This window comes from Apteryx rowi, unplaced genomic scaffold (genome assembly GCF_003343035.1).
Source record: "Apteryx rowi isolate R43461 unplaced genomic scaffold, aptRow1 scaffold_193, whole genome shotgun sequence".
Lineage (NCBI taxonomy): Eukaryota > Metazoa > Chordata > Aves > Apterygiformes > Apterygidae > Apteryx > Apteryx rowi.
The window spans coordinates 149,910-166,444 of record NW_020448230.1 but is presented as its reverse complement, the minus strand read 5'-3'; the positions used below and the strand labels follow the sequence as shown (position 1 = coordinate 166,444).

The following is a 16,535-nucleotide window of genomic DNA, read 5'->3' as shown; positions in this document are numbered from 1 at the left end:
CTTTTGGGTGGGTGTTATGCCATATATGTTAATATAGGCTCCACAGCAATAATTTCAGAAGACAGCTTTTATGTGCTGCAGAAATCAGGCTATATAGTCAGGGAGCTTAGGTCTGTAGCAGATACTTCTTTATCTATGGTGTCTTATCTGTGTGTTTCAGTTGCATGGAAAATACCTACCGATAAACTCTTGTTAGGGCCTGAATATTAACATTGTTGTTTTCCTCAGCTTCCCTGTTCTAATGGAGTAGATAAAATGAATGAAACATGAGATGACAAATTTTGTCCTTCATCCAATTCTTTGTTGTCAGATGTATATTTTAAAGACTACAGGGGTATAAACTGTCACTTTATTTGGTCCTCTATTATATTTTCTCTACAACAGTTTTCGTTAAAAGAATGCCTTATTTTCTTATTTAAAAGTCTGATAAAGATATGCTTGCATATATTCAAATCAGCTCCACTGTGGTATTCTATCTGGGAAGTGAGATTGGAGGATGCTGATAGGTACTGAAAGGCAGCAGAGACTATGCCTTTTGTCTATACATTTTAGCTATCGCAATGGCTAAGGTCTTTGGTGCAGTGTTGAAGTACTTTTCTACATGGAGATATAGTTTTGGGAGCAGAACCTTAAATCCAGGAAATCCTGATCTTTCCTGCACTGACAGTTTATACCAGCTGCAGATGGGCCTGGCTTGCTCTAACAAATATATAAATATTTTTCCTCTTCTTAAAATACTTTTATTTATTCACATAGGACAGAGAATATAAAGGAGAATGTACTGGCTGTTCTTCTAGTAGTTCTTGTTTCACTTCTTGGATTCCTGACTCTGAATCAAGGCTTTTGTAAAGACATTTGGGTTCTGCTGTTTTGTCTCGTCATGGCCGGTTGCCAGTATTCCCTCCTAAAGGTAGGAAGCAAGTTCATATCCAATTGATCAATTCTCTTCTAATTTCTGTGAACGCAAAATCCTGTAAGCAAACTTCTTTCTGTTTTGTTTTTAGAGTGTTCAGCCTGATCCTGCTTCACCCATACATGTAAGTCTCAGCCAGCAGAACAAGTCTTTCTGCTTTATTATCATTTCTGTGCTGCGAAACAGTTGACTGTTCAGTGAAACACAGATATAGGTAGTTTCTGTTCTGGGTGGTTTACAAAAACAAGCCTGTGATTTTGAGACTTTGTACTACATTTAATTAATTTTAGGTTATTTGAATTTATCACTGCTATTAGAAAAGTGTTTTTTCTTTAGACTAAAATGTACAGTAAAAACGAATGCACCTGGACTAGTTAGCTGAAATTCAATCCTGTGGCATCAGACCAGCTTTTTCTTTGCTTTCTGTTAGCAACAGTTAGTGACTGAAAACAGCAGAAGTTCCAGATTAACACCTCAGTCATTGGTCCATTGGGACTTTAAATCTTTTTTTGAGATTGATTTTTTTTTTCTTTTTTAATCTGGTATTGCTGATGTACACTTTAATAGCATTATTAGATCAGCAAATGGCATAGGTTTTCCCTTTGTTATAACATGAGCACTGTTTGTTTGGCTGGGGCCTGGAGAACTGTCAGCCCTGTGAATGAATGCAGGTTATAGGAATGTTTGCTAGTTCTTCAGCAGTATATTCAGTATACTTTGAGAAACTGATCTCTAACATTAGTGACAACCACCTTGCAAATAGCCAGTTCCTTACCCAAGTTTATCCTCATTATAGGACTGGTTTAGGAGTATCAAACTACAGCTGCAAGCTGACCCTCCATCTGTCTCAGTTTCTGAGCTTTTTTGGTTTGCAGACCTCTGAAAACATTCTAGCAGTCATGGGGCCTCCCTTGCATTTACCCCTTCTGCCAGGATGCTCACATTTCTTATTTAGCCCCTTGAGTGTTTCTGAGGATCCCCTCTCTTCCCTCAGGCTTCCCAAACAGCATGCTGAAAACTGCAGGTCTGCTGGATTGTTTCCCTTTGGCAGGGAGCAATTATTTTTGTCAGTTTAGGGGCTGGAAATACCGGTTCAACTTGAAATCGAGGTTATTTACAAGTATATGCTGTATATTAGATATATTTCAGTGGATTCTTRGTTTCTTTTCCACCCTAGTCATTATGGGGTGAACTTATGGTTATAATGGATTCACAGGCAATCCATGTCTACATAAAAAGTAAGGAAGGTTAATGAAAGCAACTTCATTTACAGATTAATTCCATTCATTGTAGTATAATATTTTCAATGAGTTAAAGAAATATTCCTACCTCAGTAAAGAGCTGGGGGGGTTGCACAAACTAAAATCAGATTGTTTGTCAGTTCAGCTAGCACATATCTAGGCATAATAATGTGAACAGTAATCAAATCGATTGCACTGATACACACATTAGTAATGTGCACATATTTTTAAAGTGTGTGCCAACCAGTTTTGTTAAAACTTCATTGTAAACCTCTCTAGCTGACATTTTTTGTAGTATTAAAGACAAAGTAGCTAATGAAGTTTAATCAAAGCATTTTTTGTGCAGAATCCAGGTTAGCATTTCAAACTCATACAACAATATCGTTACAAGTATTATTCATGTATTGTATTCAGTATGCCATGCAGCAGCGCAGCAAAGTAACAATAGACATAATTCTATCCTCCAAATGATTTCCTATAACTTTACCAGGGAGAGTTGCAGACTTTTTGGTGCACCACAGGAACTCCAAAGAAAATATAATTAGGAGAGTTTTTCCACACGGGGTTTTAAAGACAGAAGGCATTACAGCTCAAATTAAGTTGGAAGATTAACTATTTTTACGTTACATCTTTTTAACACAATAGGTATTAATAAAGGCTTGCTTGAGCTAGTAAGAGCCATTAAAAATAAGACAACAGAAAGGCAAGAAAAGATACTCCATGTACTGTTTCATAATTCATGTGACTACATTAAAATTAAAGAGAAATAATGTCTCTTGATGCTAATGTAAGGATGCAGAACAGCAGGGGGATTAAAGAATGATCAGTACCATGTCCATGAATGAAAATGCAGATGAGATTTTTCAGTGTGAAACAAACTATCGGGAACCACAGATTTGCACACTGAATTAATTTCTATTCCTGGTTTCATGAGTAGTCTCTAATGCCTTGCGTTATCCATGCCTGCCAGAGAGGATCCAAACTTATTCCCTATCTCTCACATGCAGACTTTGTTACAGTTTGATGTGGCTTTGTCAGCTCTAGCCTATMCCATTTTAAAAGACTGTTTTAAAAGACCCTCCAGTGAATTCAGAAAACCCATGTCCAGGGATGCATAAGGCTTTTATTCTGAACTCCTTCCAGGTGCCAGTCTATTCACTTCCTTGTGTTGAGTAAGAGGTTGCTGACTAAACTCTCTAAAGTCTGGTTCAGTTTTATCGGAGATAAGGTTATTTCTTCCCCATACCATTTGACAGCTAGGGTCTCTGAGTCGGTCACTGTGTATTGGCTCTATACCGTCAGTGTGATGAGGAATGAGTTTCAGCATATAGGAAAGAACCTTTTGAACTTGGATAATGTTTTGTTTTTCACCTGTGATAGTATTGTTTTGAACAGCTTTGGTGTTTAAGTTGGACTGTCCTGTTTTCTGCAGCACCAGTTCTACAGCTACACCAGTTCTGCAGTAGCTACTTGCTACTGGCATTTATTGTAGCAGCAGGTTTAGGACTGTTTCTTGCTACAACATGAAAGTCTAATTTTTCTGTCACCCCCTTCAGGCTTTTCAGTTCTGGTCAGCTGGGGGCTGGTGGCCTTTAGTTTCTCTTCACACCAGGGTACATAGTCCTGGGATAGCGAAGTTCTGGAATAGCCTCCTCACTGGAGTGGGGGGGGCAAGAGAATAAAATCCATTTCACAACTGAGTTTAATCAGTTTCTTAAAGGCATAAAATAATCGATGTGCCAGTGATTAAAGGGAATTAGATTCAGAGATCCAAGAGATCCATTCCACGTGCATTTCAAGGAAATAGGCAAACAAGGTTTGATAACTGCAGAGTTTTTCAATATGGTAATGGACAGCAGCAGCAGCAGATTGGGCAATAGAGGCTGGGTCTGTAGTGAATCGCTAGACAGAAGGATCATAGGAGCTTGTTTGTAGGTCCCTGTCAGACACCTGTATGACTTAGGACCTAGCTCAGGTTTGCAAAGGCATTTGGGCTTTGAAAGATTGCAATCAGGCTCCTAATAAGATTACAGAATCACTTCGTTGTCTTGGTGGCATTATCTGCCAAAGCAGTTTGCTAACTCAACTAGATAACTAGATAACTACCATAGGCAGTTTTGTAAAGTATTTTTCTAAAGTATTATTCTATTCTAAAGTATTTTTAATATGTTCCTGTAAGCTTTGCTTTAGAATCCATCACACACACTTATATATAAAGATTTCTGTCTTTTTCTTCATGTATGTTTGCGCACACAAAAAAACACTATTAAATTAGAGCTATTTGAAATTTCCCCTTCAAATATTTTGTAGTGAAAAGTGTTATTTTACTAAATGAAAGTGTTTGTGAAATCATTCTAGCTTTGTTGAAAATCTTCACATTTTTATGAAAATATGAAATGCACCAATGCTGGTTTTGTGGGTTGTGAACTGAGAAATGGGAATCTGAAAAATTCAGTGAAATTTTTTGACAGAATTAGGGGAAAGGAGGAAGAATTTTCACTGAAATTTTTCAGTGGAGAAAAAATGATTGTTCAGCAAATTAGACATAAAATACAAAAAGAATCCTGCTTTGTTATATAAATTCTTCTGAAGGAGATACAGAGCAGTTTCACCAAAATGAAATCAATTTTGTATGGCGAAACTGATCGGTTTGTCTAATAGACCAAAATGAGCCCTTAATATCCAAAATACTTTGTTGGTAAGTTGTGCTGGTAAGTTGTGCTGCCCTGTGCCCATTTCAGTGAAGAGCTGCCTCAGCTTGGCCTATCAGTTGCAGGCACGAGAAGGCTTCATGCTTTTCTGTTTTTAAAACCTTGAAAGAAGGAAATGTAATGTCTGTTCTTCTTCTGTGGCTTTCACGAGGTAATGCACAGTCCTGGAGATCCTGTTTCCTAGAAGGTGTCTGCTCTTGGCCACTCCTGTCCTGAGTAACCTCCCTCACACAAAAGCTGTAGATGACAGTCGTATACAACACCAAGACTAGCAGCAGTTCCTTTTTCTTGTATCGCCCATTCCCTGAAAGCAGGGACTGGAGTACTCTGTGCTCTAGGAAGCTTGTTCAGCTTGAGAGTGTGCCAAGCAGTATGACAGCTATGTTGTCAGTGTCCTTCTGAATGCATCACTGCACTTGGTTTACTTTTGTTGATCCAATATATGAGTGTAGTCAATATTTCCATTTCGGGATCCTGTCTCTTTCCCCTCTGCCATCCCCAAAATAGGGAAAATAATGCTTGATCACATTTTGCAGGCTGTTCAGACAGCCTTTGAAAGTTTCTTCCTCAGTCCTAACTAGCCCTGTCGTTATTAGCCTGATACCATGGATCTATTTAGCAGTATGAGTTAAATGTATACTGTAAACCTAATTGGATCTGTTAGTGCTCTGCTTGGAACTGAAAGATGTGTGGAGCTGAACCTCTGGACTTGTAGTCATTGGACAGCATCAGCTCCATCTTACCCAACTGACTTGGAATAATTACTGTGCAAAGATAAATCTGGATTCCACAGTTCAAGAGATAAGAATGTAAGATTATAATAAAATAATCTTTGATCTGGAGTGTATCTGGAATGTCAGTATATAAATCATTGAGCAATTGTTTAGAGCCGATATTCTAGTAGTTTTTTTTCTTGAGGCACAGCTTGTATTTAAGATAAATCAACTGAAGTTTAAAAACAGCTAGTAAGTAATATTTTAAGTGATTTTTTTTCAGTCATATTTTTATCTTTCTAAATCTCCTTTGATTATTTTTCATGGACATGTGTCCTATTAAATATAAAAGAATTGTAAGCTTTAGTAATATTGAAACTCTGATTAAACGCTAACTAGAATTTGTCAGTCTGACTTAATTCATATTTCTTGAAGATAAGATGCAATATAAGCATGCTAGTTCTCTGCAATCTGTCACCTTGTTAATTGATTGATCCCAGAAGAGATTACGGATCAGGTAATAGCAATGCTGACATATGAGCTTGGCTGGCAGCCAAACAAATATCGCTACTGCTTCAGATCAGTAAACAGACTCAAAAGAAACGATCTTTTATTATACTCACTTAACTTACATTTTATAAGTAAGAGCAGTTTCACAGCAACTATTTGCAAAGCAGACCTGAATCCTTGTCACTTTGCTCCTGTCTTTTCACACTCAGGTGTGTCCTTAACTACTCCCCATTTCTCTAAAGGACAGTGAAGTGTCTTTAACAGCATCATAATGCGTCAGTTTAGTACTAGTTGGGAGAAAAGAGGTTCCACCTGCTAAGTCGCCCATAACATTACTCTCTTTTAGGAACGACGGTGCTGGTCTTCCCCTGACTGCAGGGGAGGTGAGCAAAGGGCACCAATGGAAGGAATCGGTTCTCACAAAAAACGAGAATCCTGAGGGGAGACCTTAATATTTTGCTTAGGTGTGACAGAAGTGTCTGTTGAACGTGTGTTGCACTTTCAGGGCATGTGAGCCAGATAAAGTAACAATGCACTCAGACTTCTCCCAAAATTTAAAATGACTGATTCTAAATGTTTGCAATTTGATTTTATTCTTTAGCTCCAGATGGGTAGTTTGCAGAAGGGTTTGTTGCTATTTGTTGTTGTTTTTTTTAAATGTGTTTTTGGCCTGGCTGAAAACAGAGTCCTCTCTGGAAAAATAACAATAGCATACTCATCACCACTGTTCGGTATCATCTTATGATGATATCTACCCTTGTAGATGTTGTAAATGATCACACCAGAGACCATTGCTGCTTCTGTTATGTGCTCTCTCTATGATGTTTGTTTAAGTGCTCTGACTCCAGAAGTTTAAAGGCTCCTAGCACTAAGTAGGCTCAAAACAAGATCATTTAAAGCCAGTAAGCAATTGCAGATGTATCAGCGAATAGAGGTCAAATGGAATCCTGACAGAAGTGAACATGGGCTCATTTTGAGCTATAGGCATGCCTGTAAAGCAGGCTATCGGGGCAGAGCTGATTCCAAGTGACAGCAAATATAGAGGCAGGGGACAGGGTAAGGACATTGAAACAAGTGTTTCGGAGGAGGGCAGCAAGTGTTCAGCTGCCAGAATCAACCTCCATGCCTCACCATACACTTAGGAGATGCTTTACTATTTTTTTAATTTGCCAGGATGCAACTAAAAAATGAATTTTATTTTCCATAAAGTCTAAACAAAAAGCCAAGCTATCTGAAGCAGGCACTCATTATAATAAAAGTAGTATAAATATAAAGCTTCCTATTGAAAAGAGAATTTCAGATAGCTTCGGATTTTTTCTCCACAAAAAATGACTTCTTTGGCGATTAATGTATTTCGAAAGGTTCAGAAGGTTAGTTTTTCAAAAGTATAAATCATTGCTGGAGTTAGGGTCTTAACTGCTTCTTGTGCCCTTTGAAAGCCTCCTCTGGAGAAGATAAAATACCTTGTATCATTTTTATCATTAGTTAGTATGTATAAGTCATTAAAATATTTCGTCTGATTCCTGCACCTCTCTCCAGTGCAGTGCACAGAGCAGGAAAATAAAACACAAAATTCAAACACTTTTTTTTTTTCCAGGGGCACAATAAAATCATAACCTACAGCAGACCTGTATATTTTTGTATATTGTGTGGCCTTATTTTGCTGCTAGATGCTGGATCTAAAGACTCAAACCCTTCAGTTTATACAATGTATGGCTTGAAGCTCTTTTCACCTGGATCTCTCCAGTCAGCCAGAGACCATATAATAGGTGAGTCAATATTTTTCCTGAGATTGTAAAAATGAATTAAGTGTTAGCTGCAGAAGTTTGTGTTTTCCTGTGTTGACAATCAAATGCATGTTATGGAGGCACAACTCTTAAGTCAAATTGATAGAAACATTTGGAATGACTTAAGACACATGCAGTGGAGGGGGGACAGTTGGCAACCTTCCCTCATGTAGAAAGAGTTCTTAATGAAATGAGGCTCATAGTTGTATTCTCTGTAGAAAACTAACAGTCACTGATGTTATTAGCAAAAGACATCATCTGTGAAATGCAGTTAATCTTTGTAAGGACTTGTCTATGTGGGGCAGTTACTGTAGAATAAGCTGAGGTTTAAATTTAATGCCTGAAAGCTATTCTGTGCCAAGTCCTCAGATGGACATTCTTCTGCTCATGAAGAATACAGTTTTTCTTCATTTAGTTTAATCTTGCTATCCACATGAGGAGTTAGTGTGGAGTGGCCGTTCTGCAGTAGCTTTACCAGTCCATTTCCTAGGATATTCAGGTATTGCCCCAAAATCAGGACTGATGGTCCTTTGTACTGATTTGGGGCTTACGCAACTGGAAATACCCTGTTCTGTTCTTTTTTTTTTCTTGTCATACCCTTGTAGTCCGTAACTGTGATGCTACTCTAATTGTGTTATAGAACTGAATGCTGGACTGGAATTAGAGCAAATAGTGTAACACTGTTAGCTATAAAGTGGAAAAGTTAAAATTTAATCTAACTATTGTGAAAACTTCCCAATAGCTATGTGTACCAAAGAAGAACCATTGTTCTGTGAATTTAGAACTAGGAAAACCTCCTGTATTAGAGGAAAGAGCTGTGTGGTGTGAAGCATATGGCCTTTGAGGTCTTTGTTCACCTGTGACTGTTGTACTTGCATTTTGCTGTACTTAAGTCAGGCTATTACTGCCTGAAAGGCATATTATTTTTAGGAAAGTCTTCTGGTCCTTTGTATGGGTTCATTGACTCCCAATCCCTCTCACCAGAAACAGGGGAATAATGAAGACCTGCATCTCACTTGTTTTCATTAGCTTCTTTCATTACTTTCCTTTGGTCTCATTAAAGTTTCTTCTTACATCTTATTTTCTCTTCCTGTCAAAGGTGAACAGTAAAAATACTGATAAATAATTCAACAAGAATCTTAAATGACTCCTGGGATAGAGATAAATGAAAAACTATAGCAACCTGTATAAAAAAATGTGTGGTTATAAATGTGCTAATTTTGACCGACCTCAAAAGAGATCGTGGAGTAGGTTCTTGGAGCAGCCTGGAGAGGGATGAGAAAGGAAATACAGGCTTATCTCACCAGTTGGAGTCTGTTTAAAAAAAGAAAGAGAGAGAGAGAGAGAAGAAGCTATTTCCCTTTGCTTGTCCCCCATTTTTATTTTACCACCTCTGGGAACAGGCATGTCTGTAAGTATATTTGTTCAAGTGATATTTGGTGCCACACTCTGGCTCTTCCTAACTTTCTCTCTATGGGAATCTCAACTTCTGGCTCCTGTGAATCCTTGCAAGTTTTCACAGTGCAGTCATTTGTCTAAGCTGTGGCAGTCTGCATCCTCCAGAATCTTGCTATATTTTGAGTACAGTTTCCTTTAGACAGTGAAGATATACAAATATTTGTTTTGGGTAGTAGAATTGGAAGGGAAGTTAGCCCCACTGAAGACCAATAAAACATTGTTATTGTTTTGCCTTTTTACCAGTCTGTTAGGTATTTTTGATCTCTTTGTTGGTGTGTTGTTATATGATAACTTTTTAATTTATATTTTAACGGTATTTTATTTTAGTATTCAGAAATGATTTGTTGGGAAATCAAGAAACTTTTAACTGCACATCACAGAATACTGAGAAAAGGAAAATTTTTCTGTTTTATTTCGAATGTTTACTATGGGGAAGAAGTTAAAGTAACAAAAATTGAAGAAAGAACTGACCAAGAAACTAGTGTGATGCCGCATAGAGCACTCTGATAAAAGTCTTGCAACAAGATTGTAAAATAAAATCAGTGGAAATTTGTTAGATGTGTAATCTAATTACTTACAAAATATGATTTTAACAGGTCCATTTCTTTGTGAGCAGCTATTTGGGATCTGATTCTTTTTTATTTCAAATTGGTGATGGTTCTGCTATTGATTTATATAGTTATAGGATCATGCCTTTAATTCATTCTGATTATGGTTTTCATTTTGAATTCCTTATTTCAGTTAACATCTTCAGTAGATTAACATACGTAGTGCAAGTGAGGGCACAGACAGGGAGCTAGCCTCCAAGTCACTAAGTGCTGTAGTTATGGTCAGTGACAAAAGTAGTTATGCACTTAATGTGTAATAGTTTTTGTGATGAAACCATTTGAGCATTAGACAGATGGGTGAAATTATTTGTCAGAAACCTCAGAAGAGTATCAGGTGATGGCAAAATCTGGTGATAGCTAATCCTCTGCCTGTCACTTCCAGCACTAACTGAGGTTCTGTCGGGGAAGAGCCTCTGTGAATATTCATCTCGACTATCTTTGGGAGGGGAAGAAAAAAAAGATGATTTCTCACCAAAATAATGTATTTTTTTTTCCTGTGAAAAAAGTATGTATTGTCACACAACAAACAGACTAGTGCTAAAATATACCTAGTCTTTTTAATAAAAATCATCACTTTTTTAACTTCTAAAGTGTTTGCAGTGACATTGCCATTGAACTACCATTCTATATTTCTCAAAAGACCAGGAGTTTCTGCAAGTCGAAACTTCTGTTTCCCTACCATCTTCACCTAGCTTTTAGAGAAAACCTCCAAATTTCAGTGTTAAATGCCAGAAGTTCATGTAAGCAGCAGTGATCCAGCACTTGGAGGAATTGTTGTGTATGGAATCTTGTGCTGCTTGAACAGATTCGCTCTGGAATTCATAACGCAATTCCAGCTGATTAACCAGCTTCTTGTGTTGCCTGCTTCCCACAAGGGAGGCTGTACTGCTCATAAATTCAATCCACTTGAAAGTGACAACTGTTTGTTTTCCTCTCTAGGTTTACTCCTTTATGCAGGATAGGTAAACAAAGCTACCTTAGCCGAGGAAGTTGCTAGGATTACTCAAGGTATTATCAGAGAGAGGGTGAGGTGAGGACACTGATGTAGTCAACCAACCTCTCTCTCCCTTGTTTGCCTTTGCACCTATTTATTTTGGTGTACTGATAATAAGTACTGTCTCCAGTCTTGTGCTTCTTTCCTCTGCTCCTGTTCAGCGTATTCTTACATTGCGACAGCAAAGGCAGTCATTTGGACTGTAAGTCGGCCGTCTTAGATGAGTTCTGTTGTGATTCCTTTGCCTGAGGAACAAGATCTCCTGCTAATGGAGATTGTGTTGGCCTGCTGGGGAGCTTGCCATCATGCCATTGTCTTTTGTCAAGAGCAGTCCTTGCTTGGCTTGGTATGGATTTGTGGAATAACTAAAAAATTAGTAAAGGAAGAGGACATTCATAATGGCATTTGCATGCAAAAGATTGAGAAGACAGTATTTCCTCATGGTTTTTTGTCTGTATAATTTGTGCCATTGATAGGAAGTCATGATGAAGGGTGCATTGTAAATGCAAGTATATTTAAGTGAGCCCTGTCTGTGTTTAACATTTGAGTGTGTCATTTCTCCTCCTGTGTTTGACTTCCTCAGCAAGATTTACAGTATTGAATACTAGTAGCATATAACAGAATGAAGATGAAAGCTGTCAGATCAAACTCAGTGTATTGTTTTCTTTTGGCACAAGATGCATTAGTAAGAGGAACTGGAAGTAAAATGTGAAATTAACATCCAAAAAGGAACACAAATCCTGTTGTTACCTTCTTAAAATTTGACTGAGGAGGGAAGGTGAATAAGTTATATTAGTGATTTTCTTAATCTACTTTTTATCAGAGTGAGCAGAGAAAATTGCAGCCTTCCTAGCATGTAAAGTAACAAATACATGTTTGTTTACAAGGAAGAGTGGCTGACACAGGTCTCTGTCCTTCAAGATGCAGAGCATTCTGGTATTAGTACAGCAAGGCAGTAAGAATATGTTTAATCATGTATCTGCATCCTTGAAAGTCGAGACTTATGTCAAGCATGTGCTTAAATGCTTTGCTAGGCAGCTCCGCTTAGCATTTCTAGGGTGGCAGTAAGAGAAAAGGATGGGAAGGATGGATGGCTGGAAATGGACAGAACATAAGATCAGAAGCACAAATACCTGAATTATGACTCCTGCTTTTCCTTGACTTTAAGGTAGCCATGTAAATTAGCTGTTTTGTTTAGAAAGAAGCTATGTAAAGGTGACAGCCTGGGTTTTACGCCTGGGTTTCTTAACTATTTTAACTGTGTTTTCAATACTGCAAAGTCAAGATACACACTGCTGGAAGCTTGGGGCAATATTCTGGGGAAATATCACTATAAGTTTGCTCCATTTTTATATGTTTTCTCAGGTGGCTGCTGTTGACTGCTGCTGGAGGCAGATACTGCGATAATCATGATACTGTGAATCTTAGCCATTAAAGATTTTTGTTGTTTTGAATTTTTATAGCTATACTTGACTAATCTCACCTGTCTGATTCAAGGAGGAATTTTCAAAGTCTGCAAATTAAGATTTCCTTCTGTATTTTAAGTAAAACAAATGTAACTTTGAAAGTGTTTGAGAAACAGTTAAGGAGGCTACATAATGCTATTTTTCTGTTGCTGTTTTGTTTTCCAAAATAAAGCTGAAATTTAACCTCTGTGCCTCAGTTTTTTGCATGTAAAGTAGAATAATTTTGTATGGATGAGAAGTGAAATGTAATCATTGCTACTAATGTTAAAGTATGCTGGCTTGAGTAATCTTCATAATTTCTTGGAATGATTATCTTAGTTTAATGCATGTTTCTCTGTTCTTCATACATTGTACTTATGCATATGTTCTAACATGTATCTTTTTGTTTCCTTTAGTGTTTTTGTATTGTTTTCCTGCAATTTCTCTTCTTGGTCTTTTCCCTCAAATCAACACCTTTTGCATATATCTCTTGGAGCAAATAGACATGTTGCTTTTTGGTGGTTCTGGTAAGTAGCTTACTGTAACCTGAGCTGTCCCTTTCAGAGCCTGTCACCTTAGATTAAAGTATATTGTTGCACATTTTAAAGCACAGCACGTGTTAAAGTTGGAACAGCTAATGGTAATCTTGTGAGAGTGGGATGGGTACTAACAGGACCACCTCAATTAGATTTCTTTTTGCTTTTGAATAGTTGTATTCAAGCTGTGCTGTAGGCTGCTGTTTTCAGAGAGCTGTTTTCTAGCACATCCAGTATAATTCTTGTTTCTATTAAAAAAAAAAAAAACTATTACAAAAAACTCTGCTAAAATGCTCTTTAAAAAAAAAAAAAAAGCTTTAGTCTGCATTGTTCCATAATAAGGCATTTCACATGATACTGGATGTGATCATGTGTGGCATTATTTCAGTCAGAGATTAAACAAGACAACATGCATTGTTTTTTGGTGGTGGTGGTGGCTTTTATTTCTCATTTTACCTTAAATAACAGAGAAGATTGGGTACATCTTAATTGTCATCTTAGTTTGGATCAGAAACAAACCTTATCTTTGTTCCCACTTACTGTGCTCTGTTTTGCATCGTGGAGCGATGTCAGATTATGCAAACTGGATTCATTTTGGATGAAACATAAAGAAAGGTGCACTCCAGAAGTACACCTAATGCACTCCAGCCACTAATAAGCGTAGAGACCACAGGACCAGACTAGAGCTAGTCTGCAGTAAAGCATCTCAAAACACATATATCATGGATATGTCATCCTCAGCACTTTTCACTCTACAAACCCTCTCTTAATGCATCACTCTACTTGCTGCTGTAGACATAGCCTTTGGCAAATGGTTAAAACTAGTACAAATAACGAGTGTTTTTTGTCTCTTAAATAACATAGCAGACCTGGAGGAAATAACATGTTGGATAAAGTTCTCATCCCATCCACAATGATGATTACAGTGTGTATTGACCCCTAATCAGAGCACTGTTTTGCAGCCCATGTATTTCCATTGCTGAGATTGCTGAACTCCTAATTCTGTCTGACAGCACCTCCTACCCTGGTTCTGGAAGCTCTCAAAGTTATAGTAAGAGACCAGATGGCATCCTTCTCTCTCCCTTTAAGCTCATTCATGTATCTTGAATAAGGTGCGAATCATGGTTGAGAGGCGAGTTAAGATGTAGTTGGATGTTACCAGGGCCTGTATCCCAGGAGCAGAGGGAAGGAAGAAAATTCCATGTGGCATTTGACTAGAAAATTATCCTAGGTCTGTTTTGAAGATTGTTTCATTCCTTCTATGTAAGAACATAAAGAAACTTGGAGATATTTTGGTAAAAACAATGTTCAGGATAAAAAGCAGTAGTGTGAGACCTCATGTCCATGGGAAACATATTGAATAGAGTGGCATCAGGCTTGCACTCTTAGCTGCAGACAGTTTTGTGAGGTGATGGGGGCGCTGAAGGTGTTCTGTGAACACCCAGTTTTGTAATATCTGCTTTTAATCTGTACTTCTCTGGTGGTGAAGGAGTTGTGGTTTTGTTTTTTGGGTTTTTTTTTGTTTTGATTGCAGCTTCTCATTTAGGAAGAATTTAACAAACATGTAATGTCTATATTTCAGCTGCTGCTGGGTTCATATCTTCACTATACAGCATTTCTCGAAGCTTTGTGGTTTTGATTGTCCTATACGCCTTCTGCTTCAGTGCAGTGAAGGTAAGTCAGAAAAACTTCGGTAGCATTATGGACTTTTTACAATGCATGTAGGGAGCTCAAAATTCATCTAATCTAGGGAGATCAGAATTGTCTTGCACTACTTTGTCAATTGTTATTTATCATGATAGGCTTAGGCTATTAGCTACACTGAAGTACCTTGAAACTGTAGTAGAAATACTAGAGTAAATGTTTAGCTAATAGCTGTAACTGTTTGCCTCTTGCATATATCAATATGAAATGATCAACTGAATTGCCACTACAAAGGCTAACATCAGCCATAGCTTAAATAGCTAAAACACCCATTGATCTGTATAAGCAAGGCTGAATTTGGTCCAAATTCCTTGTAATGTCCCTATTTCCTGAGGAAGAATTAGGGGTTTTTTTTGCTGTTGCTTCACAACAGCCTACCGGTGTTCCTCTAATTCTGAGTTTTCCTCTGTTTTCTCCATGCTGGTGATTACTGACACTTCTGTAAACTGGAGCTTTGGGGACGGATTTACTGGGCCTGAGAAGCCCTTTAAGGGGTGGGCTTTGCTGCTGTTATTAGTACCAACTGGTGTGGCCCATCTGTGCTACTCTGTCATGTGATAATATAGCACCCATGTAACTATATAGCCTCTTTGCTGCTAGGCAGATAAGGACACTGGTTCAGCCCCGGATCAGCTTATGTTCCATTGTTGTATGTTTTATGGTGGAGAAGATTGCCTGCAATAAAACCTCATGTCCCACAGTAAAATCTTGATATACAAGGTTCAAAGCCAAAAAGAGAGTGTAAAGTATATAAATTTTATACATTGCCTTCCTGTGGCAATGTTGAAACTGTGGGGGTAAACCAAAATAAGAACTTAAATGTCTGTCTTAGGCAGTTCAGCAGACCATCTAACCCAGTACTTTGTCTGTCAGTGGCAAAGGGAAATGTATTTTAGGGATCTAATGCAAGCAAGACCACTGTTAGCCACCCATTCCCCTAGTATTCCACTGCTATCTGTAATTGCTGGATTAGGGATGTTAGAGAATGCATCCCTGCCTATTTCATTTGGTATCTGTTTGTGGACCTGTTGTCCATGAATTTGCCCAATCCCTTTTTGAATGTGCTGGTAGTATCTGCCTCCACAGCTTTCTGTGCAACAAATCCCAAATGTTCACTGTCCTCTGTGTAGAGAAATGTTGTCTTTAGCAGATCAGTTTAAAATYGGTAAATGTCTCTGAGTCTTGCCTTTTCCTAGTACTGCAGGATTTGTGAAAAACCTGTTCTGCATTTGCCTTATCTGCTGCCTTAACAATTTTGTAGGCCTCAGTTATATTCCCCCTCAACAGTCTCCTTTCCAAACTGAAGAGTCCCAGCCTTTTTAGTGTCTCCTTGTAAAGCAGCTGCTCCATGCTCCTAGGAATAGCTAAGTTAGCTACCCTTCTCTATGCCTTCTCTTACTCCGTTATGACCTTCTTGAGATGTAGAGACTACGACTGTGTACAGTGCTCAGGATGTGGGTTTACTATGCCTCTATATGCTGTCATGCTCTCAGTACCCTTCCTGGTGATGCCCAGTGCTTTGTTGGTTTTTTGGCAGATGCTACACGCTGAGCCATTTTCAATCTTAAACATTTATTTTTTGCAGTTAATGTATATGTCCTCTGCATTTTTTTGTTTTATTTAAAAAATAATGATGAAATTCTGGCTGATTTCAAGTCTGCTGTAGAATTTCCAATGACCACATTGAAACCAGAATTTCATCCTTGACTTGTGATAAAATTTCTCCCTTTACAAGGGTACTTTTGGCAGTGTTACATTGCAGTTTAGGTACTGTCAGTGCCCATGCAGGGGTGTATCAGGGTGTGCAGTGATTTACAAGCAGCTTTCAGCATCCTGCAGCACATGGGACAGTGCTTTCTCATGTACACATATGTAGCACACACACAGAGCCCATTATGAGGTTCTACAACAGCCA

General features: G+C 38.1%; 1 protein-coding gene across 1 annotated transcript in view; it reads left to right on the top strand.

The window, feature by feature from the left end:
* PCNX2 (pecanex 2) overlaps positions 1–16,535 on the top strand; it is a 166,362-nt gene that overhangs the window by 45,421 nt on the left and 104,406 nt on the right. Inside the window, exons 12-16 of the mRNA XM_026062780.1 lie at positions 757–910; positions 1,005–1,037; positions 7,686–7,857; positions 12,797–12,907; positions 14,499–14,590. Coding sequence (XP_025918565.1) covers positions 757–910; positions 1,005–1,037; positions 7,686–7,857; positions 12,797–12,907; positions 14,499–14,590 — 562 coding nt within the window. The remainder of the gene's footprint in view (positions 1–756; positions 911–1,004; positions 1,038–7,685; positions 7,858–12,796; positions 12,908–14,498; positions 14,591–16,535) is intronic.